Here is a 24,740-nt window from a genome sequence, read left to right on the forward strand (position 1 = left end):
CATCTCCTCTCTGTTTTACATATTTAAAATGCAGTCGTAATCACTGACTGACTGCACATTGAGCACTTGGCTGGGAGCGTGCTCTGGAGTCGTGCAGCAGCATCCTGTCGGTGTGGAGTGAGTTTTCCATCACGGTGCCTTCTGGGTTTGTTGAGGAAGGAATTATCTCCAAGCTGGTCTCAGCCACTGACTGCCAGAATTTCTTGAAACCCAGCTCTGTTGAGCCTGTGGTTTGATTGTGGATGGAGGTACATTGGAAGATACTGGCCATGGACCCATGCAGTTCTGCTCCAGTCTTTGTTTTGGGGAGTGGGGTTTAATCTGTGTGCTGGAAGAGCCCTTCTGTGCTGCTGCCTTTGGGACCAGTGGTGCGCGTGGGATTGTGGAGCACTGTGAGCATTGATCTACCTGCAGTGAAGGGCCCAGACAGCTGCCTTCTGGCTCTGCTCCCTGGGCCCTTCGGGAAAGCTTAGCTGGACTGTGCTGGAACCCTGTGGTTGTGCAGGACATGGGGCCCAAGGGCTGTGCTGCAGGAGGCATCTGGGGTTATCCTGGTAGCACAGGGATTGGCAAACACCTGCTGTTCTCTTGGGAGAGGATTCCTCTGCAAGGTTAACACACAGCTATTCTCTTTATTTTAATTTTGATCTGCATGTTCCAAGGCTGGCATGTCTGCCTCTAATGAGCTAGTATTGCATCATGAGCTGCCCGTAGGTTGGAAGTGGTATTGCCCTTCCCTGTTCTCTTTCCCTGCTTGATGAGTATGTCTCCCCTCTCATCCCTCTAACTCAGCACTGAAAGCCATTCCTTGCTTGAGAAACGGCGTTTTAGGGGATGGCCATGGTGTGTTGTGTAACTCTTGCTCTCCTCACTGCATCAACTGCGGCACCCTTGGCAGATACGTGCCTTCAGTGTTCATAGTGGCACGGAGAAGTTTTGGACCCTGTTCACAGCCTGACTCTGCTGAGCTTGAGGAAAACCGGACCCCAGTTACCAAAAGCATCTTAGAGCGGCTCTGTGCTTCTCCACAGCGCTGAAGCCAGGCTGACTTTGGGACCGGTGGCATCCTCCCTGCTAGCCCACGATGTGGCCATGCTGATTAGTGTGTGCACATGGGCGGTGCTGGAGGAGCGCTTGAAGCCACTCCCCAGCCCATGAGCGTGGTTTGGGGCCACAGCCGGCCTTGGGGTGGCTGCCAAGGAGGAGTGTGGTTGGGATCGGCAGCTCCTTAGGGCCGCTTGCACTGTGGCTTCGCACGCCGGCACAACCTGAAGAAGGGCTGCTGTGCCCGAGAAGTGATGGGAGATGGAGGGGTAGGGGGGCACACACCTGGCTTTGGCTTGGGCTTCGGCAGCCCCTCTCCACCCAGCTCTTGAAGGCATGTGTGAAAGTGCCTGGCCACCTTGACAGCCGGTGACACTTTCTTTTGCTCTCTCTCTGTCCCCGCAGCTCCCTACCAGAGGAGAAAAGCAAAACGAGCTCATCCTTTGAGCCCAGCCCAAAGCCCAGCGAGAAGCCGGATGCGGAGCAAACTGAGCTGGACTCAGAGCAGAAGCGGAGCCGTGCACGGGAGCGCCGGCGAGAAGGACGATCCAAGACCTTTGACTGGGCTGAGTTCCGCCCCATCCAGCAAGCCCTGGCTCAGGAGCGTGCCAACGCCGCCGACTCCTCCAAGAGTGGCACCGCTGCCTTCTCCAGGGACAGCAGCACCGCCGACACCGACCCAGGCGAGCTGGAGCGGGAGCGGGCCCGGCGGCGCGAGGAGCGGCGCAAACGCTTTGAGATGGTTGACACGGTGGATGGAGCAGGGCCAGAGGAGACATTGAGGATGGAGGTGGATCGGATCCTGCCTGTCCCCGCAGACATCAAACCGCAGAACGTCCACGTGGAGATTGAGCAGCGGTGGCACCAGGTGGAGACCACCCCGCTGCGGGAGGAGAAGCAGATCCCCATCGCTCCTCTGCACCTTGCTCACGCTGAGGATCGGGATGAGGGGCTGGCAAAGCAGCACCTGACCACACTGCTGGAGAAGGAGGTAAAGCAGGAAGCCTGAGCAAGGGTAAAAAAAAAGCTGCGTTTATTCCTGCTTCGGGATAACAGTGAGCAGAGATACGCTGTCAGGGTCTCTTGAGACATAGGTCCATGTCCATTCTCTGTTCCCAGTGCTGCTCTTGCAGGTAGCACCCCGTTGCCCTGTCCAGCCTGCACCAAGCAGAGATGCTGCTGGTTTTGTTACCCTGCCTTCCCCTAATAAGATGAGCACAACTGAGGCATATTAACCAGACTCTAAATTTAAACTCTTAATCCCACTTGCCTCTGCAACTGTAGAGATTTGTGTCTGCAGTTATGCCTGCAAAATCATAAATGGGCTGGAATTGCAGTGCGTGCCACAAAGGTTCCATTCTTGTGAGCCTACATCAAATGATCTCAAGATTTTAGGAGAAGAATAGGAGGCTCAGCTCACTTGGAAGAGGTCCACATATGGGATAACAAAGGTCATTGTTAGTCAGGATTGAGGTGTATTAACTGAATGAAAGGGGTACAGGCGCAGAGTAACCAGGAGCATCGCCAATCTGAACTGGGGTGGGATTTGCCTGGGCCATGCCTGGCACGAGCTGGTGCCGTTCCTCCTTTGCCACATTGAGCTTTACGAATTAAACTCAAGCACAACGCAGTTCTTTCAGGGGGAGGGACTTTGCCTGTTAAAATGAAATCCTGGTTGCAGAGCAGTGCTGTGGGAAGCCCTGTGCTCTGATGGCTGAGCCTGTGCCTGCTCACTGGATTCTGTCTCTGTTCGTGTCCCTCCAGCTGGAGCAGAAACAGAAAGAGGCCCTGGAGCTCCTGGAGCAGAACCGACACCTGCAGGACCAGCTGAAAGTGGCACTGGGTCGGGAGCAGAGTGCCCGTGAGGGCTACGTGTTGCAGGTAGGAGAGCTGGGAGGAGAGGGAAACCCATCCTCCCCTGCATCAAAGGGACTCCACTGTGCTTCGGTGCGGGCACACCCCAGTTCATGGCGATGCACAGTGCTGAGCAGGCTTCTAGAGATTTGATCTGCTTGGAAAAGTTGCTAATTCTGTTGATTTAAAAGGTTTGCCTGCTTACCAAAAGATCTGGTTTGGTTTGCAGCAGGCAGGAGATAATGCTACCTGTTGACTTCCCCAGGAGAAGCTGTAGATAGGATCTCAACAAAGCCCGTCTCTTATCCACTCTGTACTATGTTTGCCTTTGCAACAGCTCTGATTACCCTTCCTGAGTCCCAGGTGTTCCTGTCACACAGTAGGACAGACATAAGGCTTTCTGAGCATCTCATGGACCTGTGTTTCTCCTGGCCAGGGAATTTATGTGGTTGTTCCATGGCAAACCCGGCAGATGCAGAGGCATCAATCATCCTGGGCAGAGCATCAGGATGTCACACCAGGACAGCCTGGCTGCTGTATTGGAACACTTTGGTGGTTTCTTCTCTTGCAAGATGCTTTTTCTCAGGAAAGCCTGGAAGAGTTTTTGGAATTTTTGGCAAAAGAGATGGGAGAATCTTTTGGGAAGCCTTTCCTACCACCTCCAAACATTGGCTTTTGCCACCTCCTCCTCTGAGAGCATTTGTGTTCCAGAGAAGGCATGAAGCCTGCAGGGCACTCCTGGCTCAGCTGATTGGTGATTTGATCTGCTTGCCCCTGGTGGGCCAAAGTGATGCTGGGCTCCTGTGGCAGCAAACCTGACATCCTCGTTTGTTTCTCAAGGGAGAAATTTCCCCTGAGGAAACTGCAAAGTCAGAGAACCCAGGCATCTTGCCTTCCTGACTGGTGATCTCCATGGAGGATTTATTAATGCATTTGTTCATTTTGGAGCCCTCAAGCTACAGTGCTTGCAGGGAGGAGTGCTGTTTTTACTTGGCAATGTTGGAAGAAAGTCTTTGGGGACCAGAAGGAGAAGAAAATGATACAGAGCTAGCAAATAAGTCAGGGCTAGGGAGACAGCCCCATCCCGTTTTGAACAGCAGACTCAGCATCCATACGGCTGTTAAGTGAGATGGGTCAGAAGCAAGGTTTGTCTGAGGTGCAGAGAGGAACTTCTGTAGGGACACGTCTTGCAAAGCTGGATGCTGCATCCATCTGCTGTCGTGCTGCTGTGCTGAAGTTGACCCTAGCACATAGGTACAGGGAGGAAAGGTCTGTAGGGGAGTTGATCCAACCTTTGCTGCACTAAGAAGTGTCCCCCGTTTTGACCTAGGAATTGGGCAGGGTATTTGGAAGGGTCACGGGGTCTCTTCCTTGGGATTTCCCTTGCATAGTGTGGGAGCAGCGAGGTTAAAACCCTGCTGCAGAAGGTAGTAACCCCACCAAACCCTACTGGGGGTGGAAAGATGGAAGCAGGCTATTATTTGAGCTTTTCTCCAGCCCCAAACCGCAGGCAAACATCACAGCCTTTTTTTTTTTTGGATGCACTCTCTGAACTTGTCGCTCCCCCATACCACCATCACCCCCAATTTCCAAGAGGTTCCTGTGCTGACCCTGCTCGCTGCCAGCCCGTCCCTCCCGAGCCGCCTGGGGGCACCGAGCCCCGTGGCAGCCCCACGTGGACACAAAGGATGCTGTTCCGTAAGGCAGCCGCTGAGATAAGCACTCCATGCATGTGCTGTGCACTGCAGCCTTTCTGCCCTCCTGTAACAACCCTTCTCTCGCTCACAGCATCCTTGGGACATGGTGCCCAAGCAGGGGGGCACGGCAGGGGCTCAGACTGCCCCGTGGTTTCCCCAGCTCTGGTCCCAGCGGGTGGGAGGGGTCACATACTAACCTGTCCCTGGGCAGATGTTCTTGCATGGTTTTTTTGGTGTAAAGCATGAAATTTAACTTAACATAACTGAGTGTCACATCTGTGGGCTTTCCTTACCAGCAACCAGAGTACAGCAGGGCAGGCCAAATTCCTAGGCTTAACGCTGTGCTTTTCTTGCCTCTTCCTGTCTGTGTATTTTTTTAAAAAAGATACATAATTTCTGTCGCCTATTGCATGACTCTCTGTGAGTTTTCTCTTTGCATGCTGCGTTGCTTTGATTTGAATCTCACAAAGGTTGGTTTCTTCTGTTTTACATTCTCATCATACCTCCCCCCACCCTCCCTTCATTTGTTGGGCTTTTTATTTTGTCCTTTTTTTGTTCTTTGTTTGGTTTGTTTTTTTACAGGTAGAGAACTTAGATCCTTCCTAGCCTTAAGCTCTAGCATAACAGCATCTCTCTAATGCACTGAGCAGCCAATAAGTCCTGTCTGGCAGCCCCTGAAATGACATCGCCACGCCGGCTGTCCTGTCTCGCTGCGTTCTGCTGGGAAGTGATGTCATTTGCTGCCACCTCACTTTCTGTTGTTGCTTTTGTTCGGTAGGACTGTGGTACCTGAACTGTGCACTTTTTGTTTCATGGCAAAACGAACCAACACACTAAAAGCAGTTCCTTTCTTCTTGGCCTGTCCCCATCCTTTCCTTCTCACCCGTCCAGTTTTTCTCTTGTCTGTCTGTCTCTGTTTTACTGCTGGTGTTTCTTTTTCATCGTTCTTTTTTGTTTTCTGTTTTTTGGTTCCATTTGATTTTGGTTGTTCTCCTTTTAGCCTGTGACTGTACAGCTGTTTTGATGTTACGGTCCATGTTTTCTGTTACTGGAAAGCAGTTGTTGCTCATTTAAAAAAAAAAAAGACAAAATAAAATTGTGCCAGGAACAAATCATCCCAATTGGAGCTTGTGGGTAGCAGCCAAATCGCTGCGAGGAGCTTTTCCATGGCCTGCCTGGCCAGAGGTGTGACACTCAGAAGGGAGAGCCAAGAGTGTTACTAATCTAGTATTTAATCGATTTTTTTAAGACCGAGGTGGCCGCCTCGCCGTCAGGTGCCTGGCAGAGGCTCCACAAAGTCAACCAAGACCTCCAAAACGAGCTGGAAGCGCAATGCCAGCGTCAAGAGCTGATCAATCAGCAGATCCAGTCGCTGAAGCGCAGCTATGCCGAGGCTAAGGACGTCATCCGGCACCACGAAGCTGAGATTCAGAGCCTGCAGGCGAGGCTCAGCAACGCGGCGGCCGAGCTCTCCATCAAGGAGCAGACCCTGGCCAAGCTCAGGAGCGACCTGAGGAGCGAGAAGGAGAAGGCCAAGGAGCAGCTGGAGGAGTGGCAGCATGGCGAGGCCGCACTCAGCTCCCAGCTGAAGGCCAGTGAGCAGAAGCTGAAGAATGCTGAGGCTCTGCTTCTTGAGAAGACCCAGGAGCTGCGGGACCTGGAAATGCAGCAGGCTCTGCAGAGGGACCACCAGAAGGAGGTGCAGCGGCTGCAGGACAGGATCGCGGAGCTGAGCAGGCAGCTGAATGCCAGCGAGCAGACGCGCATCCTCATGGAGGAGAAGCTGCAGAAGAATTATGAGGCTTTGCTGGAGAGCTGTGAGAGGGAAAAGCAGGTTTTAATACGGAGTCTGAAGGAGGTGGAAGATAGGGCCAACGAATATGAGAATCAGCTGCAAAATAGCGAACAGCAAATGGAAATTCTGCAGAAGGAAAAGCTGAGTGCAAAGTTCGAGGGCAGTGAGCTTGTCCACCAGCTAGAGGAGCAGCTGCTGCTGAAGGAGGCCAGCATCCAGAAACTGGGCGAGCATATCAAGGAGCTTGAGAGGGAAAGAGATCAGATCAAATGTCGGTTCCATGAGCTCATGAATCAAGTTGCTGAGTCAGATAATGAGGTTGCAAAGCTGCAAGCCAAGTTGAAAATGGAAGAGACCAACTACCACAATCTGGAGCAATCATTTGAGGAGGTGTCAGATCAGTTCCAGGGTGTGCAGAAAGTGCTGAAAGAAAAAGAGGAGGAGCTGAGGCATGTTAAGGAAATGCACTTGAGAATTGTGGAGAAGAAAGATCAAGATCTCAGCGAGGCTTTGGTTAAAATGGTTGCTTTGGATAGCAGTTTAGAGGAGACTAAAGTAAGGCTAAAGGCCAAGGAGGAGGCTTTAAGGAAATTAAGCAGCGTAGGTGCAGGGCCATGTGCTGAGGAGGCGGAAGATGTTGGCTGCCATCTTGAGGCTGACGAAAGTCACCCACCTCAGCTGGGGCAACCTCTGCCAACTCACGATGCCCTCCCAGTTCTGACCTATGCACTGAAGGAAGAGGAGGAGGTCCTTGAGACCAGCCAAAGGCAAGCGGAGGAATTTGACTCCCCTTCCAAAGCTGCGGAGCTCCAGGACCAAGAGTTGGCTCAGAAAGCCTTAGCAAAGCCTGATGTAGGAGTCATGGGGGCCAAGAGGCAGAGAATCCGTTTCTCGAGCATCCAGTGCCAAAAATATATCCATCCCGATGGATCGGAGAAAAACTGGACGAGCAGTACCTCTTCTGACACCAGCCAGGACAGGTCCTTGTCTGAGGAAAGCATGTCTTCAGAGCCAGCTCCTGGCTATCCGTCATCAGCGGCAAGCGACTCCGAGACCTACCTCTCAATCATCCACTCTCTGGAAACCAAGCTGTATATTACAGAGGAAAAACTGAAAGATGTAACCATGAAGCTCGAGAGCCAGCACGGCCATAACCAGGAGACTCTCATCGCCCTGCACCACCAGTGGGCCAGCACGGAGTCTCAGCTGCGGGAGCAGCTCCAGAGCAGCTTATCCCAAGTCAGTGCTCTTGTCTCGCAGCTGGAGAGTGAGAGGCAGGAGAAGCTCAAGCTCATAGAAAATCACGTTAGCGAGCTGGGAGGTTTCCAGGTGAAAAACGATCAAGCGCTGGCTTGCTTAGAGAAGTGCAGGGAGCAGCTCAGATCTCTGCCCAAGTCAGATAAGGAGCAAGAGAGCGATTTGTTCCTTGTTACTCTATCCAGCATGGAAACAACATTATCGAGTGCAATCCAGGCCTTGGGAGGGGCACCGGCCCCACCTGAGTGTCAGCAGAGTGAGGGCCTCATTGCAGGGTCCCCTGCGTCAGAGGGGGGGTGCTGGGTGAAGGGGAGCCCGTCTCTGAGCAGCCGCCAGCAGGGACTTTTGGTGCGAGCCAGTTGAGGTGGCTGTCTGAGAGAGTGGCCTTTGAGGCCTCTCTTATCAGCCAAATAGCAGAGTCTCTGAAAAATGCAGGCTCTGAGATATCGCAGCTTCTCAGGGAGATCCAGGGGACGGCAGAAGTGGCTCTGATAGAGCCGGCAAGTGCTTCTTGCACAGCAGTTGACTTGGCCGGTGTCCTATCTAAGAAGCTGCTGCTGGAAGGGGAGTTCTGGAGCCAGGTGGAGGAGCTGAGAGTGCACTTGAGCACCAGGGAAGGAGAAGCAGAGGGCAAAACAGAACCAGCAGGTTTGGGCTTTTCTCAGTGTTTTCTTAGTGCTGTAGCAGATGCTACATTGATCAAAGCAGAACTTGGCTTTGTGGCACAGAAGATGAGGGAATCTTTTCACCAGAGATTAAAAATGATCGAAGAAGACCTCCATAACACCAAAACAGCTCTCCAGCAGCACAAGTGCATGTTGGAGGAAATTCTCAAAGCTTATAGGACTCCTGATTTTGACAGAGTTGTGCATCAGATTTCTGAAGTGCTTGAAATTCAGAAAGATGCTTCAGAAAGAGCCCAGATCTCCTGGGATGGGAGCAGCCTCCAAATGGGACCGTGCCAGGAGGAGGCCAAGATGCAGGAGGTTTGTGGTCTATCAGGCAGTGGTGAAGCTCTTGTTTCCGTTCAGGAAGATCTTGCCCAACAACTAAAAGACAAATCCAATGTTCTTAAGGAAATCTCAGTTGCCTTACTTTCTCTGCCTCCTGAGGAGGCCATGAGAGATTGCCAGAAGCTCTTCAAGATATCTCAGAGTCTTTCATATCACTCATGCATGGGAGACCTGGAGCGCTACTCCTCTTTGTTAGTCCAGGATGCAATAGTTCAGGCTCAGGTTTGTTATGCTGCTTGCAAGGTCCGCTTGGAGTACGAGAGAGAGCTGAAGTCGTACAAAGAGTCTTTGCAGAGCATGGATGCACTGTGCCAGGAGCGTGTGAAGACTGTCTCCCTGCTCCGGGATGAGTATGAAGAGCTGCTGAGGAAGCAGCAGGGTGAGTACGGTGAGGTGATCGCCATGCTGGAGCGGGAGAATGCCGACCTCAAAGCCAAGGTCTCCCAGCTGGAAGGGCAGCGGAGGCTTTTGGAAGAAGAGGAGCACAAACACAGCAAAACTTTGAGCGAGTTGCAGGGCCGGTACGAGGAGGAGATTCGGAACGTGATTGAACAGCTGAACAGGACGGAGGATGCTCTGAAGGCTGAGAGGACGGAGGGCCTCAACCAGCTGGACGCCATCGTCCGCGACAAGCAGGACATGGAACGCTACCACCTGGAGCAGATGCAGATGCTGGAGGACAAGTTCCAGGCCAAGATCAAGGAGCTGCAGGCCATTCACGGCGAGGAGCTGCAAGCTCTGCAGGAGCACTACAGCCAGAACCTGCAGCGCCTGCAGCACGCCCTTGATGAATACCAGCAGCAGCACCCCGATGCGGTCCCTGCGGTGGGACCGGGCGGTGGGGATGGCTGGGGGGCTGGGGAGCCGGGTGGCACCGGGCAGGGACCCAGCGGGGACCTGGACTCCATGCACGGCCTGCGGGAACGCATCCAGGAGCTGGAGGCCCAGATGAACGTGATGAGGGACGAGCTGGAGAACAAGCACCTGGAGGGCAGCGCTTCCATGCTGAGGGAAAAGTACCAGAAAGACTTTGAGAACCTAAAGGTTTTACCACATTTTGTGCTTTATGGTATCTCCCACTGAGTGTACTGGGAAGGGTGCATTCAGTCCCAGTGTTTGCCTGGCCTAGGGGCATCCCCTGTGCAGGGCATCACATCTAAGCAAGCCCCAGAATGTTAAAAAAGGCCTCTGAATAGCATGACGTTCTGTCCATGCTTCCTTTCATCTGTGCTGGGGTATTCTAAATGCATTGCTGAGGAGGAGGGGGGAAAGGTACTGGAGGGAGGCTCAGCATCAGGGCTGCTGGAGGTGTAGATGGAAGGAGTGTTTCAAAATAGCTCCATACTATCAGGCTCTCCTTCAGTTTGAGCACTGTGTTTCTCCTCGTGCCCAAGGCACACTGTTTGTTTGTGTCTTCCCTTCAGAAGCATTCCTGAACTCTGTCCTTCCCAGTCTGATCAAATCTCCAGTCTGTCTCTGCTGGCCTCAGAAATATGAGGTGAGGTGGAAACCTGTGCTCTCCTGCTGTACCTTCCCACAGAAAGATGCCAAATTCTGCAGCAAAGCAATCTCCTCTACATAGAGAGGTCACTGGTGGTGTGTGCCAGATATTCATAACATAACAAACAGTGCACAGTTACTGGAACCCCAGATTTAGGTGCAGAAACCCCAGAGTGCCTGCCTTTGGATTGCTCCAGCACTCAGGGTTGGTTGTGGAACCAGTCTTGTAGGGATGTTTCTTCTGAGCCAGATGGAGGATGTAGTGTCAGTAACACTAGGTACTGGTTTGTATGTGTTCTCATGTCCTGGATTTATAGCAATGCATTTACAATACGTTAATTACGGAGTCTCCCACCCTGTGGAGGAGCACCAAACCTTTTCCTCCAGTGTTAAAGGAGTAATGAAGAATCTTGCAAGCCAAGTCCAGACAGGTTCTAGCACTGAGCTGTGAGTTTCAGAAAAGAGGGCTGAAGTGAAAAAGGAAAAATTCCTCCAGACTAAACCATAAAGGGGTGCGAAAAGGCACTCCGCTGAAAGTGTGACACAGGTTATGTAGAACTATATAACAAAGTGCAGGTGCATAGAATGTACATTAGTGTAGGTCAGTAGTTGTTATGTTTTTGTCACTTGGGGAGTGAATTTGTCCCCCTTAAATCACCCATGGAGACCCCATTGGCTCCCAGGGGACAGTTCTACTGTCTTCAGAAATGAAAGAGAAGCTGGAACCCTCCCTCCCCCCCACTCCACGTCTGATGTCTGCCCTGGGGAGTTCAGGGCCAGCAGTGTGGGTTTCTGCTGCCCCACTGCCATCACAGTGCCTGGGGTTTTACATTTGCCTCCTACAAGGCCATGAGCAGGATCTCTGCAGGAAATCCAGCTGGGATTTGAGCATTCACAACTGGCGATTCCCAAATCCCCTGAGTGCTGCTCCCTATTTCCTGGCCTAAACTCAATCCTAGTCATTGAATGAGGAAATAATTTCCCATGCAACATTTCGAATGATGCTCACTTGTGAATTAAGGTCCATTGCTGTCATAAGCCGTCTGCTTTCCACCCAAAGGTGGCCACATACGGAAGCGTGGATTGCAAAGGAGAGCAGAAAGGGACACAGCAATCTTTTTTGCTGTTGTAACATGTTCCCTGATTACATCTGACCCCAGACCTATCCCTGCCCTTCTACTGTCGGGTTGAGGACAAACCCTGACCTTCTGAGCTCCATCCTCAGCTGGCTGCTGTGTGGATGGGGAGGGAGAAGACCCCAGGATGGCAGCCAGGCGCCCTCCACCCACTGTCATGCTGCTCCCAGCTCAACTCCATCCCCTCATCCCTCTTGCAGGCAACATGTGAGAGGGGCTTTGCAGCCATGGAGGAGACGCACCAGAAGAAGATCGAGGACCTGCAGCGGCAGCACCAGCGGGAGCTGGAGAAGCTGCGGGAGGAGAAGGACCGCCTGCTGGCAGAGGAAACAGCTGCCACCATTTCAGGTATGGGGACAGCTGTGTGCTGATGAGGGAGGGTGTTTGCTCCAGGATGGAGGAGCAGCACGGGGGGGGGGGGCTGGATGGGGATCGGAGGGAGACAAGGAAGAGCTGGTGTTTTGGATAGAGTTCCATCTTCTGGTTCTTCTCCGAGCTTAGCATGCATCTCAATGCCTGTAACAGCATGTGATCGCTTTTCTGTTCCGTCTCAGAAAGGCATTAACCATTCATTGCTGCTCCCACAACAAACTCCTTGTTCAGTGCCGTTGGGACTTTTAAAGCACTAAGGCTCAGCGTCTATGCATTAGGAGTCCTGCAATTCAGGAAACAATGTATGAATTGGTCAATTTTTTGAACTTCACTTAACAGTGGAATTTGCAGAGCCCCTTTGCCACACTGGGATGAAGGGCCTGCAGAGCAGTGGGGTGGCTCGCTGGGCTGACTCGGTTTATTGTTCCTGTAAGAAAACAAACCGAAGGGGCCCTCTCCAACTCTGCTCTTTGGGCATTGCAATGCCAGGCGTTAACGCTGTGTCACCCCTGCAGCCATTGAAGCCATGAAGAACGCACACCGGGAGGAGCTGGAGCGAGAGCTGGAGAAGTCGCAGCGCTCACAGATCAGCAGCGTTAACGCCGACATCGAGGCCCTCCGGAGGCAGTATCTGTAAGGCTGGCTGGGATGGTTCTGTCCATCCATTGCTGTCTTTCATGGTGGGGCTAGGCATCTGGGAAGCCCCTGGCTCCTCTGTGATTTTGGCAATGAGTTGGAGTCAAATTGGCCATCACAGGGGCTTCTTCCCTCGGTCCCAATCCAGCTGTAACCATAGGTACCTGATTGCCTTTAATTTGGGGGTTTCAGGGGCTCAGTGTCTCCGCATTACCCAGTGTCAGCAGCTTTATGGTCACCAGATGTGCAGAGGTGATGCTGCTTTTCTTGCTGCTGTTACATGAGGACAGCTGAGCCATATCTGACCAGACAGGGCCAAAGTACTGAAGCTAACCAAAATGGACAAGCAGCTTTGTGAACCCTGATGCATCTACATTAGGTGTGTGTGGGTGTGCAGGTCTACCCATTCCTGTGTGCAGGCTTGATAGATCTCAGCCCTGGTTTTGGAAACTTGCCCACCATTTAACCTCCTGGAAGAAGACCTTTTCTGGGTTGGTGGCCAAGCACCAGTGTGGCAGGGAGGGAAGGGTTGGCTTGCTCTGCACTTGAGATTTTTCCCAAAGGGAGCACACAAATCCCTGTCATCAGTCCTTAGATTGTCCTGGACAGGGGTGGGGTGCTGGAGTAAGAGCAGGAATGTGTGTGCAAATGGTTGATGTCTCTTTGGCAGGGAGGAGCTGCAGTCGGTGCAGCGGGAGCTGGAGGTGCTGTCAGAGCAGTATTCACAGAAGTGCTTGGAGAACGCCCACCTGGCGCAGGCGCTGGAGGCTGAGAGGCAGGCCCTCCGTCAGTGCCAGCGGGAGAACCAGGAGCTCAACGCCCACAACCAGGTGAGGGCAAAGGGAGCTGGGAGGGTGAAGGTAGGGAGGGGCATGGTTTGGTTGGATGTGGTGATATTAGAGGTTTTCTCTAGTTTTAATGATTCTTCGGTTCCATAAAAGAAGGCATCACGTCTTTGCTGCCCCAAGCTGGCTTCCTCGTGTCCAGTTAGGGTGAAGATGTGAGGTTTGTGATAAAAGATGCCCATGAATGGCTCCATTAGGCAACAGAGAAGGCCCTAAGTGGGGCCAGGGAGATGTCACCATCTCTCTGCTGAGCCACGGCTCATCCTGTAACATCTCCCTCTCTTCTAGGAGCTGAATAACCGCCTGGCTGCGGAGATCACGCGGTTGCGGACCTTGCTGACCGGGGAGGGTGGAGGAGAGGCTGCTGGGTCGCCTCTCACCCAGGGCAAAGATGCCTACGAGCTGGAGGTGAGCACCTTGTGTTGGATTACAGCGGGCCTTGGGGTTTCCCCATTTTGTGCCAAGCAGTTTGGTTTTGTTGTCTGTGATGGTCTTGGTGTTTGTGGTGTGTGCAGGGTGCTATCACGCTGCTTCTGTCCTTCCAGGTCCTGCTGAGGGTCAAAGAGTCAGAAATCCAGTACCTGAAGCAGGAGATCAGCTCTCTCAAAGACGAGCTGCAGACAGCACTGAGGGTAATGTCGGCTGCAGGACTGCTTCTGCATATCCTAAGGGCTGTGCTTGTCTCCCTTGTGTGTGCTTAGATTCCAGCTTGCTTCCCCCTGGATTTGAAACAGCATTTCATTTTTGCCCTTAATTAAACTGAATATCCATGTTGGTGTTGTCAACAAAGCCTCCCACAACTCTGTCAGCCCAGGACTTATCCTTTCTCTCTTCTTGTGGGAAAACATTTCCCTTAAGTGTTTTTTCCCTGTGCCTGTCATATCAGAGATCTGAAATGGCAAAAATAATCAGCGTAAGAGACCTCCCAGTATTGGATCTGGTCTACTTTGGGCCAGATGCTGGACTCTGAGCTTTCTGTGCATCTTGAGCTGCTTGGTACAGCTCTGAGCACGTGGCTGGCATCGGTGCCCGAGGCTCTGAAGTGCAGAGCAGGGGACAGAGCTCCTCGCTGGGTGAGCAGGGTGCTGCTCTTCCTCTGGCTTCTGGTGCTGAGCTGCTCCTCGATGCATTCCCCTCGGCTCTGGCTTTCTGTCTTACGCTCTTGGGTTGTTTTTGTTCCTTTGCCAGGATAAGAAATACGCCAGCGACAAGTACAAAGACATCTACACAGAGCTGAGCATTGTGAAGGCCAAGGCAGACTGTGATATCAGCAGGTTGAAAGAGCAGCTGAAAGCAGCCACAGAAGCTCAGGGAGAGAAATCCCCTGTGAACACCACTGTATCGGGATATGGTCAGTGCTCTTCCAGCCGCTCTAAGCCATCTGTGGGTTCCTGGTTTAGCGTGTGCATCCTGGTGTCTGAGCCCTTGTGCAGTACGTGGTCTGAGCATAGGGCTTTGCGTGGTGCTTTTTTTTGCCATTTCACGCTGCATCCCACCTCTGCTCCTTGTGGAAACCTCACTGGGGGCAGCAAGAAGTGGGCAGCCCAAGCATCCCCTCTCCCCCACCCCCAGCTGTTCATCCTTCCAGCCTCAGGAGAGGAAGCTAGTGGATCTGAAAACTCTTCTGCCACCTCCCACCAGGAGAGCCTTGTGCTGAGAGCCTCCTGCCCAGGCTTGGCTTGTCGGGATGCAGAGAAGCCCCTGTTCCTTGTAGGGGCACTGCACTAATGCTGTCATTTTGCTTCTCCCCAGATATTATGAAATCAAAAAGCAACCCTGATTTCTTGAAGAAAGACAGATCCAGTGTTAGCCGGCAACTAAGGAATATCAGGTCAAAGGTGAGCTCACAGCTCTTCCCCTGCAATGCAGGTGGCCAGCATTGCTCTCCGGTGGGGATTTAAGATGAGAAGAAATGGGAAGGAGAAGAAAATGGAGAATTTCCCAGTCACAAGTGCCTACCTGGATGGCAGCTGGGAGAGCACTGTGCTGGCAGATGGGATGTGGTTTGCTGAGCCCACTGCCCTGGAGTGCCCTGATATGTAGGGGTGGAGCTGCTCCTCGCCTGAAACAAAGACAAAGTTCATCTGTTCTTTGGTCTTTCACAGGTGGACTGTCCTGGAATTTGCTCCCCATTGTCAGTTGAAGTTTAGGTGGTAGAAATGCACACAGCATTCCGGGTTTTGCAGTGTTCATCACTGTAAGATTGTGGGTCTTTATATGGAACAGTGATGTCTGGAAGCTGGGCATGTTTAACACACGCTTTCCTTGTGTGTTAACACAGCACAGATGGCCCTGTGTTTCTCTGGCCCTTCTGTATTGCTGTTGGTCCCAGATGCCAATAATTCTGCCTGGTGTTCCTGCTTGGCAAGCTGGCTGCCAGCATTGCACGCTGCCTGGTGTTGTGAGACCACAGAGATACGAAGGGCACACAGAGCTGCTCACAAAGCATCCTCACACATGGGTCAGTCAGCAGGATGATCGACATGGGCAGATTGCTTTGCCTCTCTCCCCCCCCCCAGGCAGTGGGGATCTGATGTCGATGTTGGAAGTGGTTTGGGACTTGGGGCAGAGTGAGAAGCCAGCAAGCAGAGGCTTCTAGCTTGGGAAACAGCTGGCATGCAGCAGGTGTCAGCATGGGGTGTCTGTGCAGCCCCAAGTCAGCAGGGAGCAGCTCAGGGTGCACCCAAACCTGCAGGCTCGCTGTCCAAGGGTTGGTTCCCCATCACCACTTCAGCTCAGAGTACTTATCTTGCTGTGCTCCCATGTGCTGTTGGTAGGACCCCTGGGAAGGAGGGCTGTGCCAGGGCACTCTGCCTGCTTGCATCGCTGCGTGGGGAGGGGCGGCTGGGCTGCGCGGACGCCAATGCCTGTAGGATTTATGAGCTTCTTGTTTTTGTTTTCTTTATTTTGCTTTCTTCTCCAACAGTCCGTTATTGAGCAGGTCTCATGGGATAACTGAAATGAACCCGAGTCCAGGTTCCCTGCCACGTAGGTAATCACACCGGCACCCACCGAGCGGCACAGCTGCCCACTGGAGCGGCCCTCGTTGCATGCACTGCTCACACCTCCACGGCAAACGAGAGCCCTTCTCTTAATGACCCGTTGGTTCATCTGTGGTTAATGATAGTATGGGAGGAGGGGAGGAGCATTCACTCTGCTCTTCCTGGGGAATATGGCTTTCTCACCTTCCTTTTCCTCCCACCCTCCCCAACACAGCAAACAGTGCGGAGAGGATTTGGATGCAGTGGGCACATTTTCCTCTTGGCTTTGTTGGGAGTGTGGGATGCAGAGTGTGCATGCTTGAATGACTGTGCATGCCTCAGACTAAACTTCAACACCACTGGGGTCCCATAGGAGAAGCTTTTCACTGTTAGCCAGGTGGAGGAGTGGATCAGTGCTGCCTGTAGATGCATTTCCCACTGAGGTCTGTAGTATGCAATAGTGCTCCTGGGCTCAGCTGCAGAGGGGATTTCCAGGCTGCCCCCAGTTTTCTCTGTAGCTGCTGCTGTAGGTTGTTTGGGTGTTTCCTTGTCCAGTGATCTCATGCTGCTCCCCAGTGTCCACTCACTGTTCATCACCACTTGGCACCACACATCCCACAAGATTCCAGGACCATCTAGCAGAATAGTGGGAAACGAGCGTGATCCTAATGGCACAGACACTGAGGAACTGGAGCACTAGTTAATTTTCCTGGCCCACGGTAAAGGCTGAGGCTAGGGAATGATGAAGGGATATCTGGAGAGCCTCAGGGGCTCTGGTGGAAGATCCCCTATCGCAAGCTTCACCCTGCATTACTCTCCCCTCATCAGCTGCTCAGATGGATTATGAAGTCCCTAAGGGCTGAATTTGCTGGACTCTGTACCATGAGGTGGAACAGCCTAATGGCTTCTGGTGTCTGGTTCCATATAATGAGAAATCGAATGTGCAAACTGGAATGCATGGGTTGCTGCTCATTTAAACTGCCCAAAGCTGACTTTCTGCAGGAAGGGCATGCTCAGACTTGGGTCCCGAGAGGCTCTGCTGTCAGTTGGAAAGAAAGAATGCACTGTGTGAATGCAGAGCATTGCAATGCTTCATTTCCATGCTGCTCCCTGATGCTGTTCTGTATTTGTGAGCATGAGGGAGGAATGTTAAAAACAGCGATTATGGGAATGAGCACAGCTTCTTAGCACTGTGTCCTGCCTTGATAAACCCATGTAGAGCAAAACACGGCCCAGAAGTGCAGACTGTGATGACCAGGCAGTGTGGTCAGGGAAACAGAGCAAGAGGGGGCATGGTGTTTACCTATTAGCAGGAGGGTTTCCATGTGGGTTTGTGCCTGTTGGAGCTGCCACGTGCTGCAGAGTGGGTTGACTGTGGTAAGGCTGCTGCAATTCTTGCATTGTATCACCAGGAAAAGGCAGCAGGATGGAGGGAGGGCTGACTGCCAGCTCTGTGTGGCTCCCTGGAGTGACTGCAGGTTAAATCTGTCCTATCAGGGCCAGATTTGTTTGCTCGTAGGACTGCACCCCTTATATAGCTGTATTTCCAAGCTCAAGCAACAGCAGATTTCAGTGTTGCTGAAAGCTGGCAAGGCAAGGTTTGGTTGGATAGCTGCACTGAATCTGGATGCTGAATCTGCCATCACATCCTGCTAGACCCAAAGAAGTGAGCCCTGTGTCAGCCCATGTGGCAGGAAAGGTTTAGGGCTGGGTGATGAGATGGCATTGGCACTGGTGACAAAATGCAGTTCTCGGGGCTGCATGAGCAAAGAGCACAGGTGGAGCAGAGCCTGCCCCGTGCTGCAGCCCCGCAGGTATATGGCAGTGAGTCCTGGTCCCTGCAGGCTGTGGGATCGCGTCCCACCCGGAGCTAACCCCATTTCCAGCAGCATTAACCTCACTCATCTGCTTTGGTCCGTACCCGGTTAACCTGCACTCTCAGCTCTCTCCAGGCACCGTAACCACATCCCATGGCTGCTGTCTCCTCCAGCATGCCCCACTAATCTCTCCGGGATGGCCTCCCTCTCTGCTGCCCACATCCCCCATCCGCGTGCCCCCTGCCGCCCGCCCCATCCCACCTCTGTCTGTCTTTTTCTCCCTCCCAGAGCCTGAAGGAAGGCCTGACCGTGCAAGAACGCCTGAAGCTTTTTGAATCCAGGGACTTGAAGAACGACTAGCTCTCCCCGCTCCGCTTCACCACGCGCACCTCTCGGCTTGAGGCAGCACAGCACCAGCACCGTTCGTCCCACGCCGCTCACCGCCGTCCTCGCTGACGTTTGGCCCCACAGCTCCCTCACCAACCCCCCTTTTCCCCGCTTGTGAGACGCTTCTGAGACTCTTGAGAGGGAGAGGAAGGGATTGGGCTGTGGGTTTTGTGGGTTATTATTATTATTATTATTATTATTTTTCCCCCCTCTTCAGCGCTTTGTAGGAGAACCCTTCCTTTACTGTAAACCATTACACTAAGTGTCAGTATTAAGGCTCAGTAGCCTGTGAATAAGCTAGCTCCGTCGTACCAACAGCTTGGTATGCACGCAGGGCTGGGTGGCGGGGGCCATCCCTCTTACTACTGTCACGAGCCCCCAGTGCTCAGAGCACACCGGGAGCTTCATTTGCCGTTGATTGCGTCGACTGCATCTCTTGCATTTGCAATAGGGGAAAGCCTGTGGGATGCTGCCAGGGTGCCTGGAGGAGCCACGCCGATGCCTGGCTGGCAGAGGACACAGTGCCTGGGCACCAGCATTGGGTAGGGGCTGCTGTGGGCACCTGGTGCGCAGGGGGAGAGGGGGAAGCGTTCCTGGGGCTGAGCTGTGAGGTCACTTCTTGCCTCTCCTAGATCCAGCCCAGCACTGTTTTTTTGCTGTTACTCCCTTCCTCTCATTGAGTCCCGTGTATGTTAGGGTCTGTGCGCATGTGAAACTCCCTTTTCCTAGTTCAAGGAAAGTAGAGTAGAAAGTAGAGCCAATATTGACTGAAAATGCACAGTGCTCAATGCATATAATGCTCCTTTTTTATCAGCTTCTTGAACTCAACTCTTCCTGTCAGCAGGGCAGCTCCTATTTTAATTCGTTTATCTTTTCCTGAAATAAAAGTCTGAAAACCAGTCTGTGCTTCAGACCTGCTCAGTCACAGCAGCTTCTGTATGCGGAGCAGGCAGTGCCACGAGGTCCATAGGTGAGTGCAGAGCTCGGTGCTGGCTGCAGGAGCATCTCCACATGCTTTGTGCACCTACAGAACCCAGCTGTGAGTGGGGTAAATCATTGCCCCATCGCTCCCCAGTCTGACATGGCCATGTCACTTTGGATTTTGGGAGATTTTCTAGGTGGAGCTGAGCTGTTTCTTGACTTCTCTGTGCTCAGGAAGCAGGTGTATGTGCTCTTGTGGCTAATTTGGGTCTCTTTGGGCATGGTGTGTGGCCAGCTGGGAGGTCCATCTGCAAGGATAGAGCTCTCACTGAGTGCTCCAGCAGTGCCACCAGGCATACAGAGATGTTCTCCTGCGCTGTGCCTCCGTGCCTGGCTGTGTGTGGGAATCCTGGAGATGGCAGCAGGGATCCTCAGCCACTCGGATATGAAGGCTCTTCCCTCTCTGGCAGGTGTCCGCCCTCTCAGATGTTCTGCTGTGCAGCCTCACCCCAACCTGAGCTCACCATAGTGTTCTCCATCATCCAAGCACTGGAGGAGCCTTGGTAGCCCGAGCCTGGAAGAGGGACTTGGTGATCAGGTGTGTGCTTGGGGCCTCTGCCAGCATCTTGTGTGACTGCAGGGTGATTTGGTGGCACTGATTTGCACGGGCTTTGCTCTGCTCTTGGGATGCTTTCGTGCCCTGTGATCTCCTGGTACATGGAGCGAGGATGGTACGTGGCATCATCACTGTCACCACTCATCTCTCCCGAGGCTGCACTGGATACAGGAGAACGCCTTCCTCCTTTCAAGAAGCACAGTAGGACTTTGTCCTTCTCAGCCACCTGAGCAGAATGTGCCGATCTCCCTCTTGCTATGTGGACTCCAACCGTTCTTACGTTCCACTGGAAAGCCTTGCTTTATTTTGCTGACTTCATTATTTTAACCATGAGCACCACAAGGGCCACACCTTGCTATCTCACTGCACAGCACGTGGGAGCTGTGCAGGATGGGCACTGACTGATGCCACTGAGCACTGTAACTCCCTAAGAGAGGATGCTGCCTGCTGCACACGTGGTTGTACCCAGCTCTGGCTGTCAGAAGTGTCGGAGAACCATCTTGCACAAATGGCTGCTTTCATCCTTAAGGCAGAACATGGTGGATGTGGTGCAGCTATGTGGGTGCTGCAGGAGATATAACCCAGTGCAGGGAGACCAGTGCCAAATGGACTGACCACAGCTTTTGGCTCAGCACACATCAGTGTGTTCACGTGGTTTGTGAAAACAGGAGATGAAGGGCTAAAAGGTGCTGCAGTGGAGATGGAATTGAGATCTGCTGGGGTTACTGCTACTGGGGAAGCTTGACTGAATGCACAGCTGCTCCAGCCCTTCAGGGGGCTGCTGGAAATGCCCTGGCGGCAGCTTCCCTGAGCTCTAAAATACCATAAAGCAAAGTGGGGATGCTCTGCTGTACCTTCCTGCAGCTGCACTGCTTGCTGGGGGTGAGCATCCCTTAAGTGGGAACAAAACAGGAGCACTGCACAGCAGGAGCAGTCTGGGGCAGGGCTGGGCTGTCCCCTGGGCTCTGCCGTGTGGCATCTCTCCAAACTGGTTGCAGCCCTCTGCCTCGGTGAGAAAGAGAGGAAGGGCAGCTCCAACGGACAGTGGGGAAGGGGGTGATTACTGCGGAGAGAACAAAGCCAGCCAGAAAGGTGGTGGCAGTGATCCGGGGTTATCCCGCTTCTCTCCTGCTCTGGGCATCATTCATCCTCTTGCCACTGAAGTGACACAGCTGCAAGTGCAGACAGTTCCTGTAAGGGATACTAGGACTTATTTTATCTTCTGCATAAACTCCTCCCACCCTCAGCACTGTTACACAGCTCACAGCTGCTGCGTTCCTGTGCTGCCGACGCAGAGCTGTTTGCTGTGACCACTTATGCACGCAGCACGGCTTGCTTTGCTTTTCCTCTTCCCCATCCTCTTTTTTAAAAGCAAAAACGCTTTGTTATTCTCTTTCGAACGTAAATAATTTAAAAGCTGTATAGTATTCCAAGTACGCAATGTAAATATTTGTGACTCAGAAATCAGCAGAGGGCTCTTTTGTGACAGCGTTATGGTTTTGATTTCACTGGCTGGGTGAGAGCTGTCACCCCCTGCCTGCCTGCCCTGACGGGCTCTGCTTTGCACTGTTAGAAATAGCTTCTCACGCCTTTTCTGCTGACCTACCCTTGAGTTTCGGTGATACCTGGCTGAAGAATGCACACGGTCGGTTTGAGAACTGTAACTTCACTGCGCCGTAAACTTTTGTCCACCCTTGAACTGAACGGCACCACCATGGAGCAGAGCAAAGCACCGCGTGGGGCAGCGCATGCAGTACTGCGTTTGGGCTCTATGCAGGTGCTGTGCAGCTCATCCTGCGCGGACACACAGCCTGCAGCCCCTCACTGCCCAAACGCAGCTCGTGGCGCTGGGCTGAGTGCGCCGGTGCACAGTGCTGCACACAGCCCCACAGCAGGGGATGCAGAAATGCAATGAGCGAGGACAGGGCAGGGAGGGGAGGCTCACCCCACAGCTGCACTTTGAGACAACCGAAAGAAGGCGCGGGTGTGGGAGCTGCTGGCAGAAACCTGATAAGCCCATCAAGGTGGTAGCAGCTGAAGGCAGCCAGCTGGCCATGAGCTGGCAAGTAATTAGTGCAATTACAAACAATTATTTTCTCATTCTTCCTTCTTTACGCGCTGATAGTGCACAGGATGTGACAAGAACACTGACTCTTTGTTCTAAACCAGAGAGAGCAAAGTATGTTGCAAAAAGCTAAAGGTGATGGCAGGTAGGCGATAGATCAGAGCGGATAGTCCTTGACCCGTTCCTGGGACCGGTGATGTGGATGGCTCCAGTTTTTAAAGAATTCAATTATTTGAAGGGATAAAGTTTTGGGGAGAGAGAAAGGAATGCTGCAAGTCTTTGGGTGGCATCAGCAGCAATCAGCACTGGTGGTGCACAGCATAAGCCACTGCCCAAACCGCAGCCAAAAGGACTCCTGCATTACAACACGTGGTGTGCTCTGCCCTTGTACTCAAGAGCTCTGTGCTCCTAATGGAAACGATGAGGGGCTGTGAGCAGGAGCTGAGCACAAGATTACGTACCCAGATGCAGCAGCCAGTCCTCCACACTAACCTGCATTTGGCAGCAGCGATGCTGCAGCATGCACACAGCACCCATGCAGGTGGGGACACTGCTGCTGGCAAACCTGCAGCTGGAGCCCAGCACAGGAGGCCAGGGAGCACAGCCGTGTGCAACTCTGGCTGTATGCAGCCCCAAGGGCCTCTCTTGCATCAGATCCATCCAGGAAACGATGCATTGCACGTGATTCCATTCCCTCTGCCAGGGGCTCCTGCTTCTCTGTGTGCACGAGTTCCTCGCCTCTTCCCTCCTCCTCTCTTCCACTCCTGTTTTATTCACTGCTTTTTGAGGAATCACTGTTCCTGGTAACTGTTCTCTGTAATAGAAATCACTTTTTTGTCACTGTATTTATTCCTTATACAACCGTGTGCATCATGCTAGGTTCCCATGGATGTAGCTGATCATTTTTATTTTGTAAATATAATTACCTAACTTTACGTAAACGATATCCTAATAAACTATTTTTGCACCACCCTTTGCATGCTGTCAGTGCAGCGTGTGTTCCAACGACGAAACGATGCAAAGAAAGCAGAAGGCAGAGCCTGAACAGGGTGAACTGTCTGCTTTTATAGTTACGTTTCACACAGAAAACACAACAAGTATAATTTTAACAATAAAATATTTAAAGGAACATATATTTAAACCTGCTGAACCAGACTTACTACAGAATAAACTCAGCTCCTCCCCCTGCTGCTATGTCACAGATATAATGCATGGTTTTGTCTCCCCACACCCACGCCAACTTTCTCCAACACAACAGAACAAACCCTCAATCTGGTGATGTTACCCCCACATCTAAACAACACCCTGTGGATCTCCAGGAACTTCTGGTGATTTGGATCTTGGAACCAACCAACCCACCAGTGCAAAACACTCCAGGTGATGTGGAGTTTGTCTGAGAAAGTGGCATGTTAACACTGCTAGGTGCAGCATTGGTAGGGAGCAGTTCAAGCTCTAACTAGATCAGCAAACACAGCTGCACTAAAAATAAAGTTGCAGGCAAAGCTGCAAGTTACACTGCAGCTGCAGTTGCTCCTCAAACGAGGCCAACTGTGCCCACAAAACAGCTTCAGTTCTTTCTGGGGACTCCCTGCATTGCATTGCAGGAAATGAGCTGGCACTGCTATCTGCTCTCACACATTTACACTGGAACTCTACTAACCTCAAACCAGAGGAAACTCATACACAAACCAAAACTTCCTATTTCCCAGATTTCCTTTCACAAACTGTCAATAATTCATGCAAACAAAAGAACAACCACAGTGACAACTCCACCTACACCAGTTTTGCTGGGCCAGTTTTGCTGCGGCCCTCACAACCCTCCCTTCAGGGTACAGCTCCATCCCGCAGCACCACGAGCTGGAGAACACAAGTGGTTCTCCCTGCACAAGTCCTGAGCGCAGTGCAAACATCACCTCACCCACTGCAGGGCACAGCAACCAGCCTGCCCACAGCATCCCATTGCTTGTGTCCTCACAGAGCCCATCAGCTGGGTCATTACTGCCCGTTTAGCACACGAGGCACCTGTGGCAATTTAGGGTAGAGAGCTCTTCAGCTCAGGAGGAACTTAACGAAATTACAACCAGATGGGTAATACATCGATGGCTATAGATAGTCATAAACCCCCTGAATGCCATCTGTTCCACGCCCCTCCAGCTCAGGGAAGCCGCTTAATCATTTTCTTTAGGAAAAAAAGTGTAGTTGCCAGGGTTGCACTCCTCCCAAATCCTTTCAAACTCATCCAGAAACGGCCGCACATACTCCGCATCCTCCATGATCACCACGTTCTCCTGGTTGTTATGGATGGCTTCCATGGTCCAGTTGAGGGAGCCCGTGATGAGCACCTTCTTGTCCACGATGGCAAACTTGTGGTGCATGAAGGCCACGTCCTGGTTGTGACGCACCTGGATCCCTACAACGACACGACAGGACGTGATGGGCAGGGATGGCACCCAGCCCCTCAGCAACGCGAGCCGCAAAGGCAGCAGCTAGAGAAGTGCCACCAAATGGAAACGAGGAGGGGCCGCGAGCAGGAGCCGAGCACAAGATACGTGCCCAGACGCAGCAGCCAGCCTAACCTGCATTTGGCAGCCGCGATGCCGCAGCTCGCACGCAGCGCCCTGCAGCTGGGCACAGTGCTGCTGGCGAACCTGCGGCTGGAGCCCAGCACGGGACACCGGGGAGCACGGGTCCCTCTCGCATCGGATCCATCCAGGAAACGACGCGTCGCGTTCCCACCAAACGAGCGCCACCGGCCGGGCCCGGCTCCAGGCACCACGGCAGGGCCCCGAGCGTCCCAACGGCGG

General features: G+C 52.7%; 2 protein-coding genes across 4 annotated transcripts in view; one reads left to right on the plus strand and one right to left on the minus strand.

Moving 5' to 3' along the window:
* MPRIP (myosin phosphatase Rho interacting protein) overlaps nt 1–22,908 on the plus strand; it is a 56,719-nt gene extending 33,811 nt beyond the window's left edge. The window contains exons 14-25 of one of the 3 annotated variants that reach the window (XM_031555754.1): nt 1,450–2,035; nt 2,809–2,925; nt 5,845–7,892; nt 7,937–9,704; nt 11,497–11,644; nt 12,184–12,301; nt 12,975–13,134; nt 13,438–13,557; nt 13,695–13,781; nt 14,338–14,500; nt 14,902–14,987; nt 18,236–22,908. In XM_031555754.1, the coding sequence (XP_031411614.1) occupies nt 1,450–2,035; nt 2,809–2,925; nt 5,845–7,892; nt 7,937–9,704; nt 11,497–11,644; nt 12,184–12,301; nt 12,975–13,134; nt 13,438–13,557; nt 13,695–13,781; nt 14,338–14,500; nt 14,902–14,987; nt 18,236–18,307 (5,473 nt within the window). In that variant the 3' untranslated portion in view covers nt 18,308–22,908. Of the gene's footprint in view, nt 1–1,449; nt 2,036–2,808; nt 2,926–5,844; nt 7,893–7,936; nt 9,705–11,496; nt 11,645–12,183; nt 12,302–12,974; nt 13,135–13,437; nt 13,558–13,694; nt 13,782–14,337; nt 14,501–14,901; nt 14,988–16,075; nt 16,138–18,235 lie in introns of all 3 variants that reach the window. The other 2 variants (XM_019620546.2, XM_019620544.2) reach the window with 2 other exon arrangements.
* Nucleotides 22,909–22,981: 73 nt separating this feature from the next.
* Nucleotides 22,982–24,734, minus strand: PLD6 (phospholipase D family member 6). Its single transcript, XM_031555758.1, has 2 exons — nt 24,513–24,734; nt 22,982–24,346 (listed from the first exon to the last, which is right to left on the minus strand). Exons 1-2 carry the CDS (start codon nt 24,643–24,645, stop codon nt 24,105–24,107), a joined length of 375 nt encoding a protein of 124 aa, XP_031411618.1. The 5' UTR covers nt 24,646–24,734; the 3' UTR covers nt 22,982–24,104.
* Nucleotides 24,735–24,740: the final 6 nt, after the last annotated feature.

The sequence above is a fragment of the Meleagris gallopavo genome, chromosome 16 (assembly GCF_000146605.3).
Source record: "Meleagris gallopavo isolate NT-WF06-2002-E0010 breed Aviagen turkey brand Nicholas breeding stock chromosome 16, Turkey_5.1, whole genome shotgun sequence".
Taxonomy (NCBI): domain Eukaryota; kingdom Metazoa; phylum Chordata; class Aves; order Galliformes; family Phasianidae; genus Meleagris; species Meleagris gallopavo.

Bases quoted from the DNA above. Each gene is read 5' to 3' on its own strand.
- PLD6 (XM_031555758.1), bottom strand. From the start codon at position 24,645: ATGGATCCGATGCGAGAGGGACCCGTGCTCCCCGGTGTCCCGTGCTGG. The intron at 24,347-24,512 runs GTTAGGCTGGCT...GTGTCGTTGTAG, and splicing joins ATCGCGGCTGCCAAATGCAG to GGATCCAGGTGCGTCACAAC.